This window comes from Trachinotus anak, unplaced genomic scaffold, assembly GCF_046630095.1.
Source record: "Trachinotus anak isolate AG129_WGS33_773 ecotype Australia unplaced genomic scaffold, CSIRO_AGI_Tana_v1 ptg000025l, whole genome shotgun sequence".
In the NCBI taxonomy this organism is placed as follows: Eukaryota; Metazoa; Chordata; class Actinopteri; order Carangiformes; family Carangidae; genus Trachinotus; species Trachinotus anak.
Window position 1 is genome coordinate 11,168,932 of NW_027273876.1, and position 27,085 is coordinate 11,196,016.

At 42.2% G+C, this 27,085-nt stretch overlaps 1 protein-coding gene across 2 annotated transcripts in view; it reads left to right on the top strand.

The window, feature by feature from the left end:
* lrp2b (low density lipoprotein receptor-related protein 2b) overlaps window positions 1–26,913 on the top strand; it is a 39,395-nt gene extending 12,482 nt beyond the window's left edge. Inside the window, exons 26-81 of one of the 2 annotated variants that reach the window (XM_071463138.1) lie at window positions 397–642; window positions 955–1,163; window positions 1,248–1,432; window positions 1,562–1,790; window positions 2,103–2,280; window positions 2,457–2,585; window positions 2,744–2,910; window positions 3,256–3,399; window positions 3,506–3,615; window positions 3,842–4,022; window positions 4,310–4,523; window positions 5,055–5,291; window positions 5,404–5,595; window positions 5,821–6,293; window positions 7,103–7,550; window positions 7,689–7,854; window positions 7,962–8,120; window positions 8,216–8,505; window positions 8,620–8,823; window positions 9,017–9,259; window positions 9,596–9,721; window positions 9,838–9,957; window positions 10,494–10,625; window positions 10,766–10,967; window positions 11,081–11,376; window positions 12,122–12,638; window positions 12,745–12,900; window positions 13,205–13,375; window positions 13,522–13,745; window positions 13,846–14,023; window positions 14,797–14,993; window positions 15,184–15,429; window positions 15,753–15,881; window positions 16,546–16,665; window positions 16,917–17,033; window positions 17,130–17,246; window positions 17,821–17,958; window positions 18,208–18,330; window positions 19,602–19,730; window positions 20,592–20,723; window positions 20,882–21,007; window positions 21,375–21,518; window positions 21,630–21,795; window positions 22,021–22,149; window positions 22,551–22,771; window positions 22,951–23,133; window positions 23,380–23,499; window positions 23,840–23,927; window positions 24,129–24,193; window positions 24,301–24,454; window positions 24,743–24,806; window positions 24,914–25,045; window positions 25,313–25,402; window positions 25,662–25,745; window positions 26,055–26,108; window positions 26,503–26,913. In XM_071463138.1, coding sequence (XP_071319239.1) covers window positions 397–642; window positions 955–1,163; window positions 1,248–1,432; window positions 1,562–1,790; window positions 2,103–2,280; window positions 2,457–2,585; window positions 2,744–2,910; window positions 3,256–3,399; window positions 3,506–3,615; window positions 3,842–4,022; window positions 4,310–4,523; window positions 5,055–5,291; window positions 5,404–5,595; window positions 5,821–6,293; window positions 7,103–7,550; window positions 7,689–7,854; window positions 7,962–8,120; window positions 8,216–8,505; window positions 8,620–8,823; window positions 9,017–9,259; window positions 9,596–9,721; window positions 9,838–9,957; window positions 10,494–10,625; window positions 10,766–10,967; window positions 11,081–11,376; window positions 12,122–12,638; window positions 12,745–12,900; window positions 13,205–13,375; window positions 13,522–13,745; window positions 13,846–14,023; window positions 14,797–14,993; window positions 15,184–15,429; window positions 15,753–15,881; window positions 16,546–16,665; window positions 16,917–17,033; window positions 17,130–17,246; window positions 17,821–17,958; window positions 18,208–18,330; window positions 19,602–19,730; window positions 20,592–20,723; window positions 20,882–21,007; window positions 21,375–21,518; window positions 21,630–21,795; window positions 22,021–22,149; window positions 22,551–22,771; window positions 22,951–23,133; window positions 23,380–23,499; window positions 23,840–23,927; window positions 24,129–24,193; window positions 24,301–24,454; window positions 24,743–24,806; window positions 24,914–25,045; window positions 25,313–25,402; window positions 25,662–25,745; window positions 26,055–26,108; window positions 26,503–26,535 — 9,827 coding nt within the window. In that variant the 3' untranslated portion in view covers window positions 26,536–26,913. Of the gene's footprint in view, window positions 1–396; window positions 643–954; window positions 1,164–1,247; window positions 1,433–1,561; window positions 1,791–2,102; window positions 2,281–2,456; window positions 2,586–2,743; window positions 2,911–3,255; window positions 3,400–3,505; window positions 3,616–3,841; window positions 4,023–4,309; window positions 4,524–5,054; window positions 5,292–5,403; window positions 5,596–5,820; window positions 6,294–7,102; window positions 7,551–7,688; window positions 7,855–7,961; window positions 8,121–8,215; window positions 8,506–8,619; window positions 8,824–9,016; window positions 9,260–9,595; window positions 9,722–9,837; window positions 9,958–10,493; window positions 10,626–10,765; window positions 10,968–11,080; window positions 11,377–12,121; window positions 12,639–12,744; window positions 12,901–13,204; window positions 13,376–13,521; window positions 13,746–13,845; window positions 14,024–14,796; window positions 14,994–15,183; window positions 15,430–15,752; window positions 15,882–16,545; window positions 16,666–16,916; window positions 17,034–17,129; window positions 17,247–17,820; window positions 17,959–18,207; window positions 18,331–19,601; window positions 19,731–20,591; window positions 20,724–20,881; window positions 21,008–21,374; window positions 21,519–21,629; window positions 21,796–22,020; window positions 22,150–22,550; window positions 22,772–22,950; window positions 23,134–23,379; window positions 23,500–23,839; window positions 23,928–24,128; window positions 24,194–24,300; window positions 24,455–24,742; window positions 24,807–24,913; window positions 25,046–25,312; window positions 25,403–25,661; window positions 25,746–26,051; window positions 26,109–26,502 lie in introns of both variants that reach the window. The other variant, XM_071463137.1, reaches the window with a different exon arrangement.
* Window positions 26,914–27,085: the final 172 nt, after the last annotated feature.

Here is a 27,085-nt window from a genome sequence, read left to right on the forward strand (position 1 = left end):
AAGAGGACGAGGGGGCCTTTTACATGTCTGTGCTCAGTAGCCTCTTCTTTCAGAATCTGTCCATTGCTGTAGGGTATTTGGAACAGCTATTTGTTAATGTTCTTTCACATTAGAATATTTGAAATAAAATCCATTTATTACACTGAATAAAGAAATTAAACTGTTAATTAAGATAAAATTTTTGTTGCCAAGAATCAAGGCCTTAAATTTGAGTCTTAACACATTTTCACACATTTTACAAATGTGCCCCCCCCCCCCCCCCCCCCCCCCCCCCCCCCCCATTGTGAGTAAATGTGTAAATAAAATCAGAATCAAAGCAAAATTGATCAATAATAAATTCAGTCCCATGCCTCATAAATACTCACTGCTAACTTACTGATATATTATTTCATTAAGACCAAGATGACTGTGAACTGAACAATGGGGGCTGCAGTCATGGCTGTGTCCAAGGACCTTTTGGGGCTCAGTGCACATGTCCACCAGGATTTCAGCTCAACGACTCCAAGACCTGTGAGGACATCAATGAGTGTCTGATCCCCAGTTTCTGCAGCCAGGAGTGCTACAATGAGAGAGGAAGCTTCAGGTGCTACTGCTCGGATGGATACGTCCTACAGGTTGATGGACGCACCTGCAAAGCTGCAAGTAAGCAACAAGTATCACATTACAAATAAAGCTGCAATTAAACAATGCTGAATTGTTGTAATACCAAGAGAAAATCGTGTTTTCAGTAATATTCTCAGTGTTTATTTATAGACGCATGCTCATTTTTTTGCTTTGAGATTGTAATTATGTAAATTAATCGCTTGGTTGAAAAAAGCCTTAAAGTGCAGTGTACACAGGAGCTTAAAGTGAGGGATAACACAATAAGGTACTAACAAAGTTACACACTACATGCAGACAAAGCAGAAAAGGTTAGATAAGTTAGCATGAAACAATATATTCTTCTGCTCTTAGACCCAGGAGCAGCTATACTTCTGGTTGCCAAGCGTAGCCAGATCATCGCCAACCGGATCAAGATGAGACCGCCCCAGATACGTCCAGTGATCAGCGGTTCAAGTATCGTGACTGTGGACTTTGATCGCCTGACTTCCAGAATCTACTGGGCCGATGCCTCGCAGAAGAAGATATGGAGCTCCCTCCAGAATGGCACCGACAGACGAGAAGTGAGACAAATGATCATACAGATGCATCAAACCAAAACTGTGCAATATTTTCGTAATATGTTTGTAATGTCTCTGTTATTCTAGGTCTTCTCTACTGGTCTGATGGTACCAGAGAGCATAGCTGTGGACTGGGTGGGGCGGAACCTTTACTGGACCGACTCTGTCATGGAGAACATTGAGGTGTCTACTCTAGATGGTCGCTTCCGCAAGGTCCTCCTCACTAAGAACGTTACCAGCCCACGCGGACTGGTTCTGGACCCTCGTAACTAGTAAGACTTTTTTTTTTTTAATTTTGCATTATGTTTACCTCCATTTTTCTTTATAAAACAATGTCTTTAAACAACTTTGAGCCCTTGTACATCCAGTTGCAAAACATAATAAACTCTCCTTCCTCCCAGCACCAACCTGATGTTCTGGTCAGACTGGGGCCAGAATCCCAGGATCGAGCGGGCCGACATGGATGGAGCCATGAGACGAGTCATTGTTAGCACTAAGCTCTACTGGCCCAATGGCCTGGCCCTGGACTACACCACTCGCAGGGTCTATTTTGCTGACGCCTACCTCAAATATATCGACTACTGTGACTATGATGGCAAAAACCGCCGTCAGGTCATGGCAAGTGACATGGTAGGTTTAGTTTGACCATGTTATTTAAGAAAAAACAATAGGTGAGAAAACGTGAATCAAAATGAAAGAATAGATAGAAAGAAAAGTCACTCACTAATTTTGTTTGACAATTTGTTTCAGCAAAGGACTTTTGACCTGTTGTCAAAGTAATTTTTTACATCAGACAATATAATGGATGTTTTGGGTCTATACTATAAAACCTGGTGAGGTTCCACTAGTGAATGGTTATAAATGTATCAACATACTGTAAATCAGGGCGGTGCGGAAAAGAAGACCTTGAGCTCAGAATAAAACATGCCCACCTCACTCCAGGTTCTCCAGCACCCTCATGGCATGACCATCTTCGAGGACACCGTCTACTGGTCGGAGCGCTACACCAGCAAGGTGATGAGCACCAACAAGTTTCACGGTGGCAACGTCACCATTCTGATGAGCAGTGTCTACCAACCCATGGGCATCGCTATGGACCATCCCATCAAACAACCCACAGGTAATTTCCAATAAAATAGCAAGTCAGCAAAACCTGCACACTTGTAGTTTTCTTAAGTGTTTTTAAAATGTTGTGTGTTGGTCCGGTGCAGGTAGAAGGCTGTTATGTATGACAAATGGAATAGGATCGTATGTTAAAATAGTATCACAGGGGTGACATTGTGTTTTTGTATTTAGCCATCAACCCGTGCAGAGAACACCTGTGCAGTCAGCTGTGCCTGCTCTCAGGCCTCAGACCCAGGTACTACACCTGCCACTGTCAGTCTGGCTGGAAGCTGGATGCTGATAAACGCACCTGTATCAAAGGTAGGTGCATCCACATAGCTAAACTATGTGGATGAACATTAATTTTCTAGTTTTGACTGATATTCCATTTGTAGTGTTTCTGTTGAGGTATAATACTGTGCATCACTTTGTGTGAGTGCTGTGTTCCCATCATCATGTGCTCTCCCGTTCTGTTGTAGATGACGCCCCCTTCTTGATGGTGGTGAGAGATTCAGTGATATTTGGCATTCCCCTGGACCCTGCTGACCCTTCCAACAATGCAATGGCCCCTGTGTCGGGCATCAGCCAGGGCCGGGACATCGACTTTGATGACCAGGAGCAGTTGGTCTATTGGGTGCAGAGCACTGTGAGTTGGGGACTTAAATTGAATATTTGATAAATGTTTTATTACATATAATAAATTTACTGTGATACAAGGATGAATTTAGATTAAAATGTGTTATTACAGGCAACTGAGTGTGTGTTACTTTAATAGCATAGAAGTAGAAGAAAAGGGTCTGACTTTGCAGAATGTTTTGCTTAAGATGAATATTTCCACTACATGTAATGGAAATTTATGGTTAGTTACTGGTTTGTGCTTGTGCATATTTCTTTCTTCTCTTTTTTTTTCTTTTTTATACTTTACTTGAGAGCCTACAGTTTCTGCAAGACTTGTTTTGATGTATGCTTTGTGATTTTGCTCTGACATCAGGGTTCTATATGGCAAGTGAAAACCAGCGGTACCAACAGGTCTGAGTTTGCTCCAGCTGCTTTCATGGGCTCACCGTCTGGGCTGGCTTTTGATTGGATAAGCCGAATAATGTATTACACCAATCCCACTGTCAAAGCCATTGAGGTAAACACCTTTTGAGACAAAAACAGACAAATTTTTTTAATATATATTTATATGGTAATTTCTCTTTTTGCCCATGTAAATAAACAAAACTTAACAATTATCTTAGGTTATCCGTGTGGATGGAAACCAGCACTACAGAAAGACCCTCATCACCTCCACCGGTAAACCAGAGGGAGTAGGAGAACCCATTGGAATAGCTCTGGATCCAGCTCGAGGGTAAAGCTCACTGAGAAAAGAAACCTATGGAGTATTTGTTGTCTTATTTGAATTCAGTAGCATGGACAAATGAAAATCATGAAGCATTACTTTCTAATGCTTACTTATGTGTTTCTGATGAACAATATTTGTAAATTCATACATACTTGCTGTGGCTGGAAAGACACAACCAACTGACCGGGAAGTCACTCATCTATTTTGCAATTTTCACACTCTCCCTCCACAGGAAACTGTTTTGGACAGACAAGGGGTCGGACAATGGCGTTCCTCCAAAGGTTGCGAGTGCTGACATGGATGGAGGTAACCTCAGGAACCTCTACACGGCTAACAACATGGGGAACATAGGATTCATCACTGCTGACATCACTGCCAGGAAACTGTACTGGGGTGTGGCGGGCACAGGAGTGGTATGTAGCGTATACATGGTCCAAACTCAGATACTGGTCATTTTTGTGCTTGCTTTATTTTATTGTATGGATGTTGAGTGAAATTTATTCTCCTTTTCTTTTTCTGCTATAGTTTTACCAAACTGTCACACTCCATAAAAAGCAATATCCAACCGAATCATCTGATGCGTCAAACCAAACTTTTTTTCATGTTCTACTTGTTGTTATGGCACCTCTAGTTTCATATTTATCATGATCCTGATTCAGCTGCTTTCAGCAACCTCTTCCTCTTTGCCCTTTTTGCCCAGATTGAAAGTGGCACCATGGACGGAGTAAGCCGGGTGACAGTGGTCAGTGGTCTGTCCCATCCATGGGGGCTGACGATTTACCAGAACCACCTCTACTACACCGACTTGGACTATGAGGTCATTGAGAGGGTGGACAAGGACACCGGTGCCAATATGGTGGTGATGAGGAGTGGCATGTCTGGCCTGCGTGCTCTCAAAGTGCACGCCAGAGACAGTAGGTGGATTCACTGGTTTAATTTAATGCAGGGGCATCTGTTTTTGAGCTTTTTGGTGTTTTCATTCAGACTGTTCATTATTCAACAGGTAATTATTGCCAGTGAGTGAGCGAGTAGGAGCTCAGTGTCCTCTTCAAGGACAGCACACAGCAGGATAAAGCACCACTTGTATTTCATCTTTTGAGTGTAGCTTGCATTGATAAGGGTTTTAACCATTCTCATACCAGTCCTCATAGCTTTTCTCAAAAATTGATTATTTATTTATTTACTGATAAGAAAAAACAAGTTGATAAGATGAAGAAGTTAATTTAAATTAATACCTTTAAATCCTCTAAGACTTGCAGCTGTGCACAATAATGCATAATTACAAATCAAATTTTTTTACACATGCAGACTCTAAATAGATACATAAATAGATAGATAATATAAATGTTTAAGTGCTGTTCAGTTGTCCACTTGCATTATAGTAATATGGTCTCATATCACCCAGTAATGCTCACCTCCACCACTCTCTCTCTGCCCCACCTCAGACTCTGCAGGGACCACTAATGCCTGCAGTACCAACAATGGGGGCTGTCCCCACATCTGTCTGCCCAAACCAGACAATCAAAAGACCTGTGCCTGCACATCTGGCTTTTTCCCCTCTCAAGATGGCTCCCGCTGTGAACAGTATGAATCCTTCGCCATCGTTTCCACCCAAAAGCACATTCGTGGATTCCACATAAACAGCTCAGATCACTCTGAGGCTATGGTGCCTGTTGGTGGACGTATGTTGGCTTCATAATTTTCTACTTCATGTTGTTTGATCTGTTTTACATATTTTACAGCCTTCAATACCAAATTATCAGTTACTACAAGTAGCTCTCTTCTCTTTTACAGCTTCCTACTCCATGAAAGGCAAGCTGGACCTCCATATCGAATCTGGCTTTATGTACTGGACTGACAACGCCACTTCCACCTCATACAGGGGCATCTTCCAGGGCAAAACAGATGGAGGGGGTTACAGGAGTGTCATTACCTCGGGTGTTGGAAGAAGAGGCATCCAGGGCCTCGCCGTAGACTGGATTGCAGGTATGAAGCCACACAACCATCCAACCATCCCTTCATTCATCCATTGTCTTTACAAGGAGTCATTAGGAGCAAAGAAATTAAGTGTATCCATTTCATTAAGAACTAAGCCCCTATTACCCTATCACCCTATGTATTAGCCTGTCAAGCACTATATCTTTGTATCTCCCTGTTTGCGCTGATGTTACCATTCTCTTCTTTTTCCCATTTCGCCTTTCACTTCTTCAGGTAACTTATACTTCACCAATGCCTTTGAGAGCGAGACCTTCCTGGAGGTGCTGCCCATCAACACCACCTACCGAATGATTCTCCTCAAGTCCACCGAGGACCAGCCCCGTGATGTGGCCGTCAGTCCCAAGCTTCGCTACCTCTTCTGGGCTGACGGTGGCCAAACCCCCAAGATTGAGCGAGCTCTGCTGGATGGCACCAACCGCACAGTGCTGGCATCAGAGAGCCTGGCGTCACCTCGGGGCCTAACTGTTGATTACACTAATGACTTCCTCTACTGGACAGATGATGTTCTTGATATGATCTCCCGCATGGCCATAGATGGCACACAGAGGCAGATTGTCAGGTATGGGAGCCGATATCCATCTCCGACAGGAATGGCTATATTTGGAAACTACATGCTGTGGGTGGACAGAAGGCTTGGGAAGCTCTTCCAGGCCAGTAAAGACCCAGCCAATACCAACCAGCCAGAGGTAAGATTTAAATTAAAATTAAAATTAAAAATTAATTCACTGTTTTGTGGTATTTTGCTGAAATTACTAAATGATTTGAATAGCTTACACAAAATATTATTCTGAGTCAAGTCAATTAATGTCCAAAATGTCTTCTTGTTATAACCATATGCACTTCAGCAATGTTTAAGTTAGTCAGAAATAATCTTGTGTAGTTTACAACATCTGCACTAGAGCTGTAACTAATGATTATTTTTTAGTATCAATCGACAGATTATTTTCTCAGTTAATCAATTCATTGTTTGGCCTACTCTGTGTTAAAAAGAAATAGAAAATGTGCCTACAAATTCCTACAATCCATGGCAATGATATGACATGACATTTCTGTCTGACCAATGATCCAAAACCCAAAGATACTCAATTTACAATTATATCATTATAATAATTATATAATTATTTGCTCTTATAAGCTGTAATCTGATGGCTCCCTTTTGGCAATACAGACAATTGATAAGTCATGACTAGCAATTAGCTGCAGTAGCAATACATTTTGGCAGCTGCAACAGCAGTTAACAATGGGAAATAAATAATTTTATATGGTAAAGATATAATGTGGTGAATGTCAGTGTGGTATTGCTTGAAATGTATGAACCACTGGCCAATGAATAGCAGTGAGCACCAATAATGGTTTAGCAGCATCATAACAGTTGCTTCCACATCTAAAAAAGTGTTGAAGTGGGATCCAACGAGAGCAACAGACTGATTATCTTGCTGTTAATGTTCTATGCCTGTGCCACTGATAACGAAATCATTATTTACAATGTAACCAGGTAATCCGAGACAATCTGGATGGACTGATGGACGTCACCATCTTTGATTCTCACGTCCAGCCCACATCTGCCAACCAGGTGGGCTTCAACCCATGTCAAGAAGATAATGGACGCTGCCAGCAGCTCTGTTTTGCCATTCCAGGCCAGGAGAAACCAAAATGTGGCTGTGCACATGGGTCACTCCTTAGTAACGGAGTAACATGTGGTTATGGACAAGATGATTTTCTAGTTTTCACCACAGACTACACGATAAATAGCCTGAGGTTAGACTCTGCAGATCACAGCACTCCCTATCCAACAGTGAACTTGGGCTACAACTTGATGGCGTTGGATTATGACTTCAAGGATAAGCGAATTTTCTTCACCCAGTATATGGGCATCGGTCGAAGCAGAATTGGGTACATCATCACATCGTCCATCACCAACCCGCCTGTCATTATAGCAGCAAGTGAGTTGAGCATTGCTGTTTTATTTTTGGCTTTATTGTCTGTCCTCACTCTCTCCTCTCACTTAGTCTGTTTCATTTCCTTCATGATCTTAATCTCTTATTAACTCAACATCCTCTTCTCTTTGCGATACTGCACAGATTTGGATGATCCAGAGGGACTGGCCTATGATTGGGTCAACAAGCGTCTCTACTTCACTGACTACTATAGCCGCAATGTCCAGGCCATTGGGGTGGATGGGATGAATCGCTCCATCATCGCGCATGCAAACCGCCCTAGAGGCATCATTGTCGACCCCTGCTATGGGTAAAAATCATTGAGCTTTATTTCACTACCAAATATCAACGGATTGGAGATGATTTTAAGGTAGAGCTCCCTTTCCTCACTCCTCTCTCTCTGCTCTTTCTGCCTAGTTACCTCTACTGGACTGACTGGGGCACCCCAGCTAAGATTGAGAGGGCCACACTGGGCGGAAACTTCCGGACCCCTATCATCAACAGCAGCCTGACAACACCCAATGGCCTGTCTCTGGATTACGAGGAAAGGATGCTCTACTGGGCTGATGCCTCATAGTATGTTCAGTCTTTTATATATACTGTAGTGTAGCAGATCCCACATTGCTCAGATGTGTTTGACAACTTCTTTCCTCCCTCCCTTTTCCTCTCAGTGACAAGATAGAGCGGGCCACTCTGACTGGCGAGAACCGACATGTGATTTTGCAGGGTGTCATGTACCCGTACGCCTTGACTGTCTTCAAGCAGGACATTTTCTGGACCGACTGGAGTGAGAGGGCCGTCTTTAGGGCTGGAAAGGATGACGGCTCTGGCTTTGTGGTGCTAGCCCAGGACCTGCAGTACCGCCCAAATGACATCCACGTTTATGCAGCATCCAAGCAGGAGAGCTGCTCCAGCTCCTGTCAGCAGTTCAATGGAGGCTGCAGTCATATCTGTGTTCCCGGTAAGTGAAAACGTGGGTGGTAGGAATCGCTCACTAAGAGTAAATAACATAAAGACACATACAGTGCTGCTAAATAAAAAGACAAACTTCACCAACCCTTTATCTTTCCTGCAGGTCCAACAGGCCCAGAGTGTCAGTGTCCTCATCAGGGAAAGTGGTACCTGGCCAACAACGGCAAAGACTGCATTCAAGACACAGGGAAACGCTGTCAGCCAGAGCTGTTCACCTGTCTCAATGGTAACTGCATCTCAGCACGCTGGAAGTGTGACGGCTACAACGACTGCCATGATAACTCAGACGAGCTGGAGAGAGTGTGTGGTAAGAAATGAAACTTTGAGCAGTGTGTGGTTGTTATTTTGAGCAATTTAAAAATGTTGCACATACAAAGTGACTTCTGAATGTGAACTGTAGGAATGTGAACTTACTCAACTGATATTTTACAGATTTAAAAACACAACATAATCATCATGTTTAAAAAATAAATCCAGAGTCTGTCCTTTCTCCTGTGCAGCCTTCCACACCTGCTCAGCTATGGACTTCACCTGTGACAACGGGCGCTGCGTGCCGCTCAGCTACACCTGTGACTACACAGACGACTGTGGTGACAACACCGATGAACGGGGCTGCCCCTTCCCCACCTGTAACCCTGCCACTGAGTTCAGCTGCGCCAACGGACGCTGCATCAGCGCAGCCTTTGTCTGCGACGGCCACAACGACTGCAGAGACAACGCCACCTCTGATGAAATCAACTGCCGTGAGTAATGATCAGGCTGATCGAGAGATTGATTCATTAACTGAGGAACTGATTATGGTGGAGGATGAGATATTTACACATACTGCAACACAAAGTTTTGGTATAAAGGCTTTAAAGTCCTTCTGATTTAACTCCCGAGTGGTTCCTCTGCATGAGTAACCATCTGCTCTTCCTCATTAACTACAGTTCTCAACAGCCAGTAGTTGAATATTATGGTTATACTGGGCACCTACCAGATGTGACCCCATGATGCTAAATTAGAGGCATGTATCTAGAATCAGAAAACTGCCACTGACCCTGTGTCTGTGATCTTCTGCACTCTTTGGCCCTCTCCAGCTGACCGGACGTGTCCTGCTGGCCAGGTGAAGTGTGACAACACCAACATCTGCATCTACCCTGAAAGTCTGTGCGATGGCTACAACAATTGTGGAGACAACAGCGATGAGAATCCTCTCTTCTGCGGTAAGCTGAACACTCAGCGTTTGTCTTTCTGCTGAGAATATGAATGGTAAGAAGCTGATGTCTTCCCGGCTGAGTCTAAATCTGTGAAATTGTATTTGTGTGTCCCTTTTCTACAGCGGGTCGCACATGCTCTCCGAACCAGTTCCGCTGCGATGGAGGGAAGTGTATCCCCGACTCTTGGGTGTGTGACTCCATCAGAGACTGCAGTGATGGGACAGATGAACCTCCCTCCTGTGGTGAGTTTCACTGGATATTTCAGGTCTTTAGCTGACAGGTAGATTTCAATAGATTTCCTTGTGGACTTGATTGCAGATGGAATTGTGTGTGACTTTCTTGTCACTACTCATATATGTAATGCATATAGTAATTTTAAGTGATTTTAAGTGTTTTTTTTTTGTATGTGAAGCCATTGCATTGGAGGACATCTTTAAGTAAAATTTTGTCCTTTCCATTTTTTTTTACTTTACTCAGCCAAAATTGCCTAAAAAGTATATTATTATCCTGCCATTTTCTCAATCTGGGAAAACAGTCAAGTACAGTAGGCAGAAAGTATCTAATACCAGCTATGTATCCATATCTATTCTGATGTTTATTTCTCAGTATTTCATGAACAGACAATAATCATCTTAAGGTAAATGTATTTAGTTGTATCAAAATTGTTACGCCAAGGAGGCGTATGATCATAGGTCTGTTTCTTAACATCAGTGGTCTATGGTTACAGTATATCACTCAGTGCCTCTTGTAAATGATTTCTCTTTGTCTTCCTGTGCAGAGGATCAGATCAAGACATGCAGCCCCAGCCAGTTCACTTGCACCAATGGGAACTGCATCCCCCAATCACTGGTCTGTGACGGCAACAATGACTGCTGGGACAGCAGTGATGAGGCTCCTGAGCTACAGTGTGGTAAGAAAGCACTTAGACATGTATTTATTTCAACATCTGAGGGGAATGCTGGTGATCTATTTATTTTGTGTCATGTGGTAGAGGCTAGAAAATACATAGTCCCCCATGGACCCTTCTTGTCCTTGCTCTGTCCCCTGCAGGACAACGCACCTGCAGTTCCAACCAGTTCACCTGCCCAACCTGGTACCCTGGCCACCCACGCTGTATACCCTCCAGCTTTGTGTGTGATGGGGAGAAAGATTGCGCCAATGCAGCTGATGAGCTCCAGAACTGCCCCAATCGGACCTGCCATATGAATGAGTTTGCCTGTTCCAATGGACTTTGCATCCTTCTTCCCTACCAGTAAGTACGAGTTGTGTGTGACTGAATAAAATTATAATAACAAAAGACAATTCTTCACCAGTCCAGAAATTAATTCCCTTGTCACTGAATTATGACTTACTCCACCTCTCCAGCTGTGACCGTGTGAACGACTGCGGGGACGGCAGCGATGAATTGGGCTGCACCTACGACACATGTGGCACCAACCAGTTCACCTGCGGTAACGGAGCCTGCATCTCCGCCTTCTTCACCTGCGACGGGGAGAGCGACTGTATGGACGGCTCAGACGAGGCGGACAGCTTGTGCATCACGCCCCAGCCCACCTGTGCTCCCCAGCAGTACATGTGCAAGTCAGGCGAGTGCATCGACACCAACAAGGTGTGCAACGGACTGAAGGACTGCCAAGACAACAGCGACGAAAAAGGCTGTGGTGAGAGACACACACAGATGTGACATTGTTTGTTGATGTAAATTATTGCGCATGTAGTGGAAGAAACGCATCTGTCTCACATGTTTTATTGTTTTAATCCAGTGGAGACAGACAAAAGGGTTTCTCTTCAAACCAGAAGATATTTTTAGAAGATTATTCACTATCCTTAAATTGATGTGCAATTGGGGAAATTGTGTGAACATAAATAGTACCTCCAGTCTTAAAAAAAAAAGACTGGAGGTATGGAAAAGTTTCAAGGTTCATAGATAGATATTGGAGGTGTTAGAATATATGAACATACACATTTACACCTCATCTTGCTACTTAAGGGTGACAATTAATCATTATTTACATAATTTAGTGTTAGTGAAATATAATTTTCTGAATTATTGATTAAGAAAAAAAACTCCCACATATTTAAATGTTTTTGTTTCATAACAGTTCAAAACCCGAAGATATTCAGTTTATCATGCAGTGACAAAAAGTAGAGATGAGTAACTCAAGTAATAAATGGAGGAAAAACTTCCAAGCTCCTTGGGCCCTCAGCTATACAGACAGACAGAGACAGAGATTCCTCCAGTTATTAGCAGGATACTGTAAAGAAATCTTCACAATCGTAAATGAATTTTCTGTTATTTGACTTGTCAGTTCATTGACAAATTGTCTGATGAATTTTCAAGGTTGATTCTAATCTGTTAGAATTTTTTTTTTTCTTCACTTCATTATTTTTCCTCGTTCTCTTTAGGAGTCAACGAGTGCCGCAACCCTTCGGTCCACAAGTGTGCCCAGATCTGCACCGACACCCTCACCGGCTACTACTGCTCCTGCCACCCCGGCTACCGACTCATGCCAGATGGGAAAGCTTGTGAGGACCTCAATGAGTGCGTCAGCACACCGGCCGTCTGCAGCCAGATCTGTGAGAACTCTGTTGGCTCCTACCACTGCAAATGTGCCCCGGGGTACATCCGCGAAGCAGATGGACGCACCTGTCGTCAGAACAGTGGCATTGCCCCATACCTGCTGTATAGTAATCGCTACTACATCCGCAATTTGACCAGTGATGGGTCACAGTTAAGTATAGTCCTGCAGGGGCTATCCAATGTGGTGGCATTAGATTTTGATCACTATGAGAAGAGACTTTATTGGCTGGACACAGGAGCAGGAAAGATTGAGAGGATGCGTTTTGACGGAACTGACAGAGAGACACTGGTGGATAATAACATTGGAGGAGCCGAAGGCCTGGCAGTGGACTGGGTGGGCAGGTGTGTGAAGTGGGAGGAACTACATTGTTAAAGATGTTCTTATTTATAAATGATATATTATTTAATTTTAATACCACTTTGTACCTGTTCCTTGTGTCCGCTGCAGGAAGTTGTACTGGGTGGATAGTTTTTACAGCTCACTTCATGTGATGGAGCTGGACGGGCGCTACCAGAAGAAACTCCTTTCAGGGGACTTCACTGATGGAAATACCACTTATATTATCAGTCGACCTCGTGCTGTAGCAGTCAACCCTAAATATGGGTACTAACACGCACATTCACACGCACACACACAAACATACACAGAAGCTCTTGTTCATTGTCTTGACACCAGATTTTAAGAGTTAATGTTTAACATTGCAAAAATCTTTTTTTCCTGTAAGACTTAATTGTTCAACCGGAAATATTTATGTAATCTGTAAGCTATAGTGTAGGTATCAAATGGGTCCAGAAATACAATATAAGGTATTACAAGGTAGTGCTATAGTGGAAAATAGCCTTTTGTTTATTTGACATTTTCCCCTCCCTTCTGTTCTCTCTCCTTCCTTTCCTCCTTTTTTTCCCAGATGGCTGTACTGGACCGACTGGGGTGACGCAGCATATATCGGCAGAGTTGGCATGGATGGAAGCAATGTCAGCGCCATTATCACAACCAAGCTGGAGTGGCCTAATGCTCTGACTATAGACTACACCACCAACAAGATCTTCTTTGCTGATGCCCACCTTAACTTCTTGGAGTGAGTTTAAGATTCAGCCACGAGTCCATAATAAGTGTAAAGGCTGTGAATTCCTGAAGCCTGAACTTCTCTGGATAACAGTTCTAATGAAATGCGTACAATATGTACTGACTCACTACTGACTCATTCACTGTATCAACCCTCAGCTTTGCAGACATGGATGGTCAGAACCGACACCGGGCCATTGCTGGCAGTCTTCCTCATGTCTTTGCTGTGTCCCTGTTTGAGGACTGGGTCTACTGGACAGACTGGAACAGACACACTGTGGAGAAGGCCCACAAGTACACTGGCGAGCAGCGCACAGTCATGGGGAACAACACACATCGGCCCTATGACATTCACGTCTACCACCCCTACAGGCAGCCTCGAAGTATGTAAACTAGAACTGTCTGTGTTTATATTCCAATTATCACAATACACTACAGCTCAGAATTCACTACTATGTTATTTTTAATTATCTTATTTCCCAGGTGATAACCCCTGCTCCTCCCATCACCTGACCTGCAGTCATCTGTGTCTGATCGCACCTGGTGGGCAGCAAGCTACCTGCGAGTGTCCCGATCACTTCATCGGCCTTTCTGTGGGCTTCAAGATCCAGTGTGTTGCTGACTGCTCCAGCACCCAGTTCCGCTGTGGGGACAATGAGAAGTCAGTTTGATATAAAATCAATCTTTCTATTTTACAGTCTTCACAATTCTCATCAGTCAATTCTCAGCAACTCACTGCAGCCTCCAGCCTGCCCTGAAGAAGTAGCGCTGCTCAGAGGGTGTATTATAACCTTCAGCGGTGTAAAAGCAACATGGCTCAATATCTTGTCGAGCAACAGTCACCACCACCCGCTCCCGGCACAAAACCACCATAACTTTTCATAAGTCAGATCTTTTCAAGCTAAGCCTTTGGTATTGTATTGTAGTTCAATGATAATAAACTTTTACTGGTTTTCAGATTTGACATCATGATAAGTGGAGCCAGAATAGAATATAGTAGAATATCTAGATTCACAGCTCATTGTAGATACAATTGTGTTTGATTTAAATTATATTTTGTTTTATTGCATTTCCAGATACGTTTTCTATTGAAATGATCATTGCCGCCCAGTTAGTAGGCCTAATATCTTTTTTGTTTTTGATTTACTGATGATATTCTAATATGTTCTGCATCAGGGACAGAACAACAAGTTATTGCTTTTTTAATACTTCATTTCATTTTGAAATTCAAACCTGGTGTTTACACAATCCACAAAGGTGAAGACAGGCACTCAACGGCTGTCATTAGGATATATGTCAAAATAATCAAATGAAACAATAGATAAAAGCTGACAAGGTAAAAAGTATCAAATGCATCCAGGAATAATAATAAAATGTAGCAATTATTTTCTATAAGCTGACCTGCTTTTGCTAACAAGCTTTTGTTGTTTATAGGTGTGTTCCCATATGGTGGAAGTGTGACGGCCAGTCGGATTGCAGTGATGGCTCAGATGAACCTCAGACCTGCCCTCCCCGTTACTGCCCCATTGGCCAGTTCCAGTGTCAAGATGGTAACTGTACCTACCCTGGCTTCATCTGCGACGGCCACCCAGACTGCCCTGACAGCTCGGACGAGGATGCTGCTCTCTGCAGTATGATAATGAACTTTTCTCTTAATTTTTGCCTTTAGTGCAGGAAATCTGACAGAAAGCTGAATGTTAGTGGCTATTTTTGGACCGGTCAGATTGTTTTGATAAATTATCAATCTCAGCTGAGGCCTTCACACCTAAGGCAAAATGTGCAGTTTTCAAACTCTAGTCAAGCTGCAGTCTGTCCCTGCAGGTGACCACCGATGCCAAGAAAACCAATTCCAGTGCAAAAACAAGAAGTGCATCCCTGTGTCCTGGCACTGCGATGGAGTAAATGATTGTTCAGATGGCAGCGACGAGGATCCAGAGACATGTGCCCAGAAAACCTGTCGACCGGGACAGTTCCAGTGTGCCAATGGCCTCTGCCTGCCATTGAGCTACGTGTGTGACGCCCAGAACGACTGCGGAGATGGATCTGATGAAGTGTATGAAACCTGCAGTAAGTGGTATATTAGATGATGGCAATTTGTGAACATTATACAGTTCAATATTTACGCTCATGATTCTACATGAGCCCGGTGAGAGGTCTGGTGTGGCAGGAACTGAACCTGTAACACTGCAGATTGATTTCCCATTAGACTCAGCCATGTCCCAAGAGAAAACTGAGTGAATTAATGTTGAAGTGATGTTGTTTGCACATACTGTTGGATTTTTCTAAATTTAAGTGGCACAAACTGTTTATCTTTTTATCCTGTGAGTGTCACTCACCATTCTCACCTCTTTCCCCACATCTCCTGTCTCTCCGACTCTTCCTCCATGCAGTGGGTCCAGACTACAAGTGCGACGCAGACACTGAATTCTCCTGCAAGACAAACTACCGCTGTATTCCTCAGTGGGCCCGCTGCGACGGCACCAACGACTGCATCGACAACAGCGACGAGGAAGGCTGCGGTCAGTGCTTATGTGTTGGCAGATGTGCACTGCTCTAGTTGAGTCCATGTCAAATCTAGTCCAGGTCAGGGGCCAACATTGCCTCAGCGTGAAGAAGAGATGTAGATTTTTACTACAGGCGCTTTGTACTGCACTGCACCACCAGAAAGAGCCTTTTGAAGCTGGAAATGCACTAAGAATGATGACCAGTGGACTTTGTGTTGTAGACTTGTGGTGGTGTGGGGCATCATGAGATTTTTCCTGCCTATCCAAACAAGTTTCAAAGCCAAATAGGTGTATGATGTCGACAAGATGGCAGGTTAAAGTGGTGTTATCCTGAGTAAGCACTACTACATTACAGCTAAGCAAATAGAAAATGAGAGCCGCTAAATGTAGCATGTAGTGGAAGAGCACACTGGCAACCGCCCCTTTTGTTTTTCAATGGAAATTTATAATTTTTTATACTTTATTCATGAGAATTAATGGGACTGACTGTGGTTATATTTTGTGATTTCGAGAGTATGAAAAAAAAGCTCATTAAGTGAAGCAGTGATTCAGTTCTTTTTTTGGTTTTAGTGTGTTTTAAGTCTTCAACACCAGCGTGCAGTCGCAGCACGCTTGCTCATTGACCACCTGTTGAATGAACCTTTTAATCCGTCTCTCTCTGACTTTGTCCGTCTAACAGAGGAGGTGACCTGTGATCCTCTGGGAGATTTCCGATGTGACAACCACCGCTGTATTCCTATCCGCTGGCAGTGTGATGGCAACAATGACTGCGGTGACGGCTCAGACGAGAGGAACTGCCGTGAGTGTTATATTTTTCAGTGCCATTGCAAACCAGTATGCATAGATGTAACAAACTGAGATTGCTTTCATCAGGGTTGTCTTGTAATTTGGGAGCTGCAAACTTTGCACTGTATTCTGAAAATAACAAATCATCTTAAAGAACTGCCTCCTTGTATAGTCTGAGTGTGTAGGGTGTATGAATAGTAACACCTCATTGTTATCCCATACTGAATATTTATCTGTCTGTGTGACTGCGACTGTGATCTTCAGAGCCAAGGCCTTGCTCTGAAAGTGAGTTTCGATGTGACAACGCGCAGTGCATCCCTGGAAGATGGGTGTGTGACCATGACAACGACTGCGGGGACAACTCAGATGAACGAGACTGTGGTGAGCATGGCGCTGCACACAAACTCACTCCCTCCAAATGTTCTCTGCCATAAATAACACAAAGAAGCACATGTGAACATCCGGGCTGTCTTCCAGAGTTGCAGACATGTCACCCAGGCTCGTTCCAGTGTGACTCCGGTCACTGTATCCCCGCCGCTCTGCAGTGTGACGGCCGGCCTGACTGTCAGGACCTGTCAGATGAGACCAGCTGTCGTAAGTAAACAACATGAAAACAAATGGCAAAGTGCCCTGCCCCGTGCAGTGCATCCCTGGAAATCCCACGTTTTAGTACTCTAATATTTTTTTGTGTGTCTGCATGTCCTTAGTTTTTCATTATTAAAGGCTAAAGTAACTTAATCATGAAAGTGACTAAAAATATAACTACAGAAGCACGCTAGAGGTAGTTTTTAGCACACAGTCATCTTATTAAGAATTACCATTACAATTGTCCTTTACTTTGTAAAATTGCATTGAACCACACTTCACTACAGTGCAATACAACAGTTCTACAAGATCTATTGAACATTTACAACTGACAGACTTTTCAAATCTTTAATATTTGCCCACTCCCAGAAACGTGGTCTATATGTGGTCTAGTTTCAAATCTGTCTGGTGGTTTGTTTGCCTTTTGTGTCACAAAATAACAGTAAAATGTTACAATATCCAAGAGGAATGATGGCTAAAGCCGCAGATATGAGGCTTAATTTCTCCAGTGGATCTTATTCAGTAAGCGGAGTGAAAATGTACCAACAGTTTACTTCAGTAATTAACCAAATTCTCCCAACAGCTACTCGTTACCCAGGAGGCCGTTGGTGCCCTCAGAGCCAGTTCCAGTGTGCGAACCATCTGTGTGTGAGCCAGAGCTGGGTGTGTGACGGCTTTGACGACTGTGGTGACCGCTCCGATGAACAGCTCAGTTTATGCCGTGAGAGTCGTTCTGTTTATTATAGATCACATTACAACCCTGACTAACTAATGAACTATGAGAAATATTTAGAGGATTTTCATGTAAGTCATTTGTCTGACAGCTCTGCAACTGCTTCCGCCATTAAATCTTGAAGATGTTGAGAGGAAATAGTAGGAAATGGAGGAAATGTTAATAGTAGTTGTGTGATTTGAATATTTTATCCTGTCTGATTTTGGTGTCAACTCAGATTTGTGTTTGTTTGACCAGTGAACATCACCTGTGAGATGCCGTCCAGGTTCCGCTGCACTAACGGCTACTGCATCTACTCTGGCCAGATATGCAACAAGAAGGACGACTGTGGAGACGGCAGTGACGAGGGAGAGGAACTCTGTACGACTCTAACACACACATCACAATCTGTATAGTTTGATAGAAATATTCCTCCTTACCCATTGCCAGGGCTAAATTCATACAACAGGTACCATTTACCAAATCAGCTTCTGAAACCCTCCTGATGTGCAGCAGAAGTCAAATTTGATGGAAGAATTTTGAGTGTTTTGCTGTTTCAAAGCAAAGACCAAAGACTGTAGCAGTGAAGCATTCAAATGTTGTCTCTTCAGACAGATCAGAATCAACTTTATTGGCCAAATGTATGTTGACACATCCAAGGAATCTGAATCCAGTTCTCATCATCTCTCAGTAAACTTAAAGACAGTGGAAAAGAAAGTGTATATATCATCAATATTTTCACAAAATAAAAGCTAATGATGCAAATAAGAGAAGTTTTAGAAAGGGGCTGAATAGAGCTGGAAACACACAGAAACAAACAGAATCCAAATATGCCACCCACACACACAGATTAACATATATATATACTGTATATTGTGTATGGATACATTGGGCTTCTATAATGCAATACATTAGATTCAGTTTGCAGGACAATACTGATTTTGTGGTTTTAATAATAGAAATGCTTTCCTCCCCTTTTTAAGTGAAGTCATCATCAGATTTGTAATAAGTTCAAGTTCAGCAAATGCACCACTAATCATCAGTTTCTGGGCTCACCAAGGATTTAGTCCCAACAACACTAATGCCTCCTGAACCTTCCTCTCTCAGGCCACCGACACGGGAAATTCCAAAATGAGATCAGTATCTGCACAGGACACAAAAGCCTGAAATGTACAAGGGATAGCATTGTTACACAATCAGCTTAAACATCAATCAGAGAAAATTATTCTGAGAGGAGGATTAAATAGTTAGGCTCAGAGCAGAGGTGGACATTGGCTTACTCATCCAGTTGCATTTGTTTTCACAGAAGAGACAGTAAAGACATAGGGGAAGAAGCTTTCAGTGGAATTAGTAATTTGGTGTATATTACACAGTATGTTGTCAATTTTATGTTTTCCTGTATGTCCACATATGACAGTCTACACATATGTGCACATGTGCTTTGTGGGTGTTTAATCTAGGAGGCACAGTCTTTTTATACGCGTGTTGTTGTTGTTTGACAGTGAGGCAGTGAAGAGCAGCACTGTCGAGAAAGCTCTGTAATCAGTCTTAGATTAGTGGAGGCGGACATGTTTCCACAGACGGGGTGTATACCCACTCAGCCTTCCCCGCATACTTGTGCTGATGAGTCCTTCTGATTGTGTCCTTCTCAGGCCGCGAGCCCACGCTGCCCCCCTGCACACTGGAAGAGTTTAAATGCACCAACGGACACTGTGTGGCTCTGCCATACGTATGTGACCACAATGACAACTGTGGGGACCGGACTGACGAGTTAGGCTGCAGTGAGTAGCACCACAGAACACTTATTAAACACCATGAATCCTTCTGGATGACAGAAATGTGACCTTACAGTTTTTCTCCTAATGTGTCAAAATTACATATAACTGCAACCTTTTTTTAAAGCAGAGATTCAAGAATTTTCTATTCAGTATAGTGTGTATGCAGATAATAGCAAATACACTAATAAAACTGTGATCAGATCAAATGTCAAGACAACAGCAGCATGTTGCATTCACCGAAGATGAAAAGATTTCATAATTAGAACATACATATTGCAAGATAATACGAACAGGCAAATGAAACATGTTCCACTCACCAAAGAAAAATACATTTTACTTTTAATTTCTTCCATATGGTGTAATTATGACCATCCATCCTTCCATTTTCCACTGCTTATCTGGGGCCCAATTATGACTTAGTTTCTCATAATTATGAGTCAAGATCTTGTAATTATGAGGTATGGATCTCCTAATTATGATGAATCTTGTGTTCTGAGATAATTTCCTCATAATGACGATGGAAGGATATGGATATCATAATTGTGGGATCTCATAATAAGGAGATCCGTACCTCAGAATTGCAAGATATTTTTTTCACAATTTATCTATGATGCATTTTATGGTTTAGTTCCACTCCGTCATGGTGTTTCAGTGTTAACTTGCTCTATCTGTGGCCACAGCACTTCAGTCAGACAGAAATACCTTGTTGGCTGCTTTATTTAAGGTCTGTTTATTTATTGAACAGATAACTGGATAATAGTCAATAACTGAATTATTCTGCCCATGTGAATGTAAGTAAGTAGATCCTACATTTGGCTCAAGACGGAAGCTGTTTGAAATGTGCTCTGTGTTGTGTGGCTCCAGATTTTGGCCACGATCGCAACTGTGAGGAGAAGCTGTGCCAGCACGAGTGCACCAACCTGAACGGCACCGGCTTCATCTGCTCCTGCAAACCCGGATACAGAGTGGACCCGGACAGCACCTACACCTGCCTAGGTACACACACACACACACACATCGTTAGGGCCTTTGAAAGTGCTTCTCTTTTTCTTTCAATCATACACACACGACTGCACATGGATGGACTCATTATCAACATTTCTCTAAAAACATCACGACTCCAGTTGACCATGAGGTTTTCTTTCCTCTTTCAGACATTAATGAGTGTGAGGTGTACGGCACCTGTCCTCAGGTCTGTAAGAACACCAAAGGCAGCTACGACTGTGAGTGCGCGCCCGGATACAGAAGAGTGGGTGACGGCAGTATGTGCGAGGCAGAGGGTGAGAACAAGCTTTTATTGAGGAAGTTCTAGTTTCTGCTGCCATTGAAAGATGGCCTTCTTCGTCTCATCACCACAAAGCAGCCCTTGTGTTTACTTTGCATTATTAACTTTACAAGTACTCTTATCGTTTGCGGCTTCTCTGTAGGATTTTGAAAAAAATCCAGAATGGATATTAAATAAAGAGAAAAATGAAGATGCAGGCCTCCATGGTTCATGTTACTACTCTAAAAAGAGTCTCAGATTTAATCCAACCTGTTAAAGTCTCCATCCATGAAACATTTCTGAACAGAGAGACTGAACTTTCCTTTTCCTTATGTCAAAAGTTTTAAAGTAAAGTAAAGTGTAAATGTGTGTGTCTGTCTCAGGGGCGACTCCCCTGCTGCTTCTGCCAGAGAACATTCGTATCCGGAGGTTCAACCTGCAGACAGAGGCCTACCATGACTTCCTCAAAGAAGAGGAGCATATCGTGGCTCTGGATTATGACTGGGACCACAACAATACTGGATTCAGTAAGACACACACAGAGTAGATACTGCAAAGAAAGACACAATAAAAACAACTGGGTCCTGACTGGTAACAAATCTTAAATCTTGTTTATTGATGTCCCTGTGCTTCCTCAGGTATGGTGTACTTCACTGTGGCCAGTAAGGACTCTGTGCCAGGTGCCATTAAGAGGGCATACATACCTTCAGTGGATGATGGCTGTAACAACATTGGTGCCGCTGTTGACCTTGGCATCAAATACATCACCAGACCAGACGGCATCGCTGTGGACTGGGTGGGCAGGTGCGTTTGTACTGACCTTACTGAACTACCTTCAGTGCTCTGGTGCCTTGAGCTCAATCATAGTTTATCAGTGAAAAGTATTTTATTTTGTAATACCAAATCAAAACCCATAAAAGGACAACAATATCAGTAAAAGGGTTGTCCTTTAGTAAAGCACTACTGTACTGTCTTTTTCATGTGTCAAAGCATATAAGGTGAGTAGTTAAGCATTTTTTGTCATTTTAGAAACCTTTACTGGGCAGACTCCAAGGTGAAGAGGTTAGAGGTGGCCATGTTGGATGGACGCTACAGGAAGCACCTAGTCAAGACTGAGCTGGGTCACCCATCTGCTGTGGCAGTTAACCCACGACTGGGGTAAGAGAGACAGGGCTACCACACCTGAGCGTACAGAAATATATTACAGATTTAATTCAGGGAGTTAATTGGCTTTGAGGCAGTTGAATTATGTTTGGTTTTTTTTGTGTTGTACATCTACAAAATGAAATACATAGTTTAATTTGTTGGAAATGATTTGCTTTCCCTTGAAACATTTATCAATTTTGCTGAACCAAAAATGGAAACAAATTCTTGACATTTTAAAATTTTATCTCTTCCCATGTAAATTGTCTGTTATTGAACCAGAGCAGAAATAATTGAGCATTTAGCTGCCAACGCTGCTGTGATTATCTGCAATGGAAAAGCTTAAAGGAAGGACCTACTGTATAAGTCATCACATCTCAGAGACCAGTGCTCTAATCTGTGCTGTGTCTCTGCAGGATGTTGTACTGGGCAGACCGCGGGGACGCAGCCAAGATTGAGTGTTCTTGGCTGGACGGTCAAGAGAGGAAAGTCCTAGTGGCAGACGGTCTAGGTTGGCCCACTGGCCTGTCAATCGACTTCACCAACGGTGACAGGATCTACTGGTCCGACTCCAAGGAAAGCCGCATTGAGTCTGTTCTGCCCTCAGGAGAGGAACGTAGAACTGCCGTCTACATAGGTGAGGATTAGGAAGAAGCCTGAGATGAGATGGTAAATTATTTGGGAGAACCATGTTAGATACCACATGTTTGAAATGTGGTTGGGTAATGAAGAATCTTGAGGCTGGTATAAAAGATATTTCCATCAGTTCAGTTTTTCACTTTGGGTTTTGTTGACATTTTCTTGCACCTTTTGTAGATGTGAGAAACCCCTTCAGTGTGAGTGTATTTGAGGACCACATTTACTGGAGCACTCAGGAGAAAGGCGAGGTGTTCAGGCAGGACAAGTTTGGCCACGGAGACAAGACCAAGCTGCTGACTGTTGGGCCCTGGCTGACCCAGGTCTCTGTGTACCAGCAGCAGAAATACAACTCCATCGCCAGTAAGCTGCGCACTCACCCACAGCACACGTTTACACGAACTGCTCTGTATTCATCTTGTGGAATAATGCACGCAGGGAGTTTTCATTTGTTCATATCTCATCCTGATTTTTGCATTTTTCTTGTTATCTCCGGATTATTGCGTTAAACTATAAACCTAACAGTAAAATATGTTGCTACATCATGCTCTTTACATTGTGGAAATGAAAGAATCACATGAATGAAACAACTTTTCTTTGTCTCTGCAGTGAAGAATCCATGTAAGGGAATCTGCAGCCACCTGTGCTTGCTGCGACCGGGAGGTTACACCTGCGCCTGCCCCGAGGGCACCAACTTTGTCCCCGGCAGTAACACTGAATGTGATGCAGGTAGAAAAAAGAAAAAAATATTCTCCTCAGAATGTGTCATAAACACATCCAGCATCCTGTATTTAAATTTCCGAAATTAATCGATGAGCTTACTTGCAGCAATTTTAATTAACTTACATTATTTTCTCCTGTTTCCTTGCTTGAGGTTTATAGTTAACTGGTGCAGAATACCAGAACAGTAATAACTACTTTGTATTAATTATGATGGACACAGGGGAGAAAGAAAAACCGTCAATATTTATCTAAAAACCAATCCACTCATCTGATTGTAGTTTTCCTGCCACAGGACAGGAGAAAATATTTTCCAAGTTGAAATAATTGTTCATATTAAATATGTCAGGGTTTGATCCACCGCCCACCATGCCACCACCCTGTCAGTGTCTGAATGGAGGTACCTGCTACTTTGATGACAACAAGGCTCTCTGCAAGTAAGATTTTTTTTCTTTTTTTTTTTTTAAAAAGTCTTTTGAAACTCAAAATGAACTACAAAACACCACAAAGACATAACCTCCTGGGCAATTATGACCCATGCATAAAAAGTGACGCACAGACAAAAAAATATTCGTTCAGTTAAGTGAGAGCAGTGTTTTGAAATGTTAAGACTCTAATGTTTGTATTTTGGTTCACAGATGTCCTCCAGAATGGAAGGGAGACTACTGCGAGACAAACATATTCGACGTGGTCGCATCCTCAAGTATAACTGATTTTATAGCCATAAATATAAAATTATATTATAAAAACTTTATCTAATTATTAATACGCTGCCTTTTGCCAATCCTCTGCCCTGTCCCTCCTTCTCAGTTGGAATAGCCATCGGGGTGACAGTACTGATTGTGGTCCTGCTAGTCGCTCTGGTCTATGCTGCCAGGAAGAAGTCCAACCTGCTGGAGACGCTGCAGAATAACTTGCCCTCCATGCCCAGTATGCCATCTGTTCCCACCCTGGCAAACTTAAGGTGAGATGGAGCTAGAAGAGAAAAGATGCAATTGATTGTTATTGCTGTCAGAAATGAAAATAAAATGTTTATTTCCTAAATGACATGTCCTCAGTTTTTGGTTATAACTACTACTACAAAATAAGACTAATTTGAGACTATTGCTGGAATTGAGTTTAACTGTGTATATCCTTTCAATATAAATAGACTATTGCACTCAGTATATGTTTTCTGTTTGGGTGTCAGGATAGGTTCGTATGTTATTAACAGCTGAATGATGTGTACTGTTTGTGTGTTGCTCATTTATAGGAATGGCTTCCCTCGAAATGCACCAGAAACAGAACCCAGTGAAACAAGAGTGAATTCAGAAGCAGTCAGTAACACAACAACCGCTCGAGTCAAACCACTTCATCAACTGCCACTCACTGCTCAAATCTTTATATGCATATTTACTCGCTCTGTCTGCTTGTCTGATGTCAGGTTCCCTCCATGTCTGTGTCCATGGTGGACACGGAGGGGAAGAGTTTTGAGAACCCGGCATATGAAGCTGGACAACAGCTCGCCTCCAGCAGCGTGCTGACGGCCACCGCTGCTCCTGGTGGAACAAACAAGGTCAATAAACAAAAATCGCTGCACTGGCTCTGCTCCCACTGTACTGTACCTCCTTTTGCTTAGTGTCTGCATGTATCTGACATGCTGCATGGTAACATTTTGCTTCTAAGCTTAATCAACATACTTATTATTTTAATTTACACTGTAATTCTTGTACATGCTATTTTTATTTTATTTAATCATTGTGCTAAAAATGGAAAAACACCTTTTCTCATCCTGATATATTAGGATTTGCTCACTCTTGTGATCCTGTGTTTCCCTCCTCAGGAGAACATCGATAATCCCTTATATATGGAAGAAGCTCAAGTTGTGGATGAGCACACAAGAATTTCAAACAAACCTGCCACTGCCAACAAGGTTGGTTTCACATCCGTTGTCTAGTTGAAGTCACACCAAATGTTTTTTCTCATTTTATAACTCAAGGATTTTTATTCTAAATTCTCTAAGCACGTGGAAGAAAATGCAGAGAATAAGAGTTATTACATAATAAATCTTGTTGTAGATGTCAAATTGCTCAAATGCAGCTCTGTAGGTTTTAATGACGTAACCGTTGAGAGTTTTATTTACGATGTTCCTTTAAACTGGTCCGAAATTGTCTTCCTTGTGTCCATTTTAGGAGGCTTTTGAGAACCCAGCATATGGCTCAGACGCAGAGGATGTTGGCGTCACCTCTGCACAGCCAGCTGCTTCGCGCCCACAGGTAGCCATGGAGACACTTGTCAAAATGTTATGCAATGTTTACTGTTCGATATCTGATGACATCAGTAATTACACAACCTGAATGTTGAAAATGTGCAAGTAAAAGTCTGAAGATCATTATCTAAGTGGGCCACTTTCTGTTACTGTCGATGTCAGTGCAGTGAGATCTTGTGTGAGTGTGTGGGGTAGTTTTTTTTTTTTGTTTGTTTTTTTTTTTTTGCATGTGTGATTAATATATAATATATATATATGTATATTATACAGTCTTTGCTCAGTTTCTGATGCATTTCTTTTCTTCTTTTCTCAGCAGTTTGAAGCCATTGGGGATGACAGTTCTGTGTTTTTCAAAAACCCCATCTACACGGTGAGTCCAGAATGACAATAAGCAAAGAGTGAACGTGTCAGAGAGGGAAAAAAAGATCTACTTTAAATGTCTCAAAACACTGTTTTGAAAAGATTCTGAACAACGTGGAAGTCATGAAGCCTGATAGCCGCAGTCTTAGAGATAATTCACAGCTTTTATGGACATTATATAACATGATTTTGGTCAGGAACAGACTTACACTGTTAATATAATTGTTGAAAATGTGAAATTGTTTCATTTTATGCTTATATACTGTATATGTATATTGTATATATTTATATACTATAAATATATATATATATATATATACATACATATGACATAAACTAGCTTGGAAACCTCATTGAAAATCTCATTGCTGTCGTTTGTGTTAATCATTGTGATCTTCCAACAGGAAAACCCACAAGCTCCTGACTCTGACATTTGATGTCAGGTCTACATCAGAGATTAAACTGGACCACATTTAAAGACTGAAACCTCAAATAAATGCATGGTTCAACAAACTGAACATTTCAACCCCTGACAGACCTGTAACAAATCAAATCAAATAGTTTGTAAAAGAAAAATATATTTTGTGTCACACACAGACTTAACTTTAATTACAATGTAGCTATTTGTGTAAAAAAAGAAAATCTTAGACATGATTTAATGTAACTAAAATGAGACTTGTTCAATAACTGAATAAAATGAATAAAGACTTGTAAATGCTGTGTCTATGATTAATAGTTTTTTTTGTATCTTTTTGTAATTTTTTTGTAAATTTTGACTGTAAGAAAGTTAAATATTAAAACTGCTATTATCATCACTGTGTGTATGTGGTTTTGTTTAGTGTAATGATTTGTAATGATTGGACTGTAAACGTTATGTGATTTCACATTAAAATTTCAGATTTCATGCCCTTTAGATGAGATTAAGCCCCTGATACTGAACGTTTCATTTAATTAAACGAAGATCTGCCCTGTCTGTCATGGGACGGT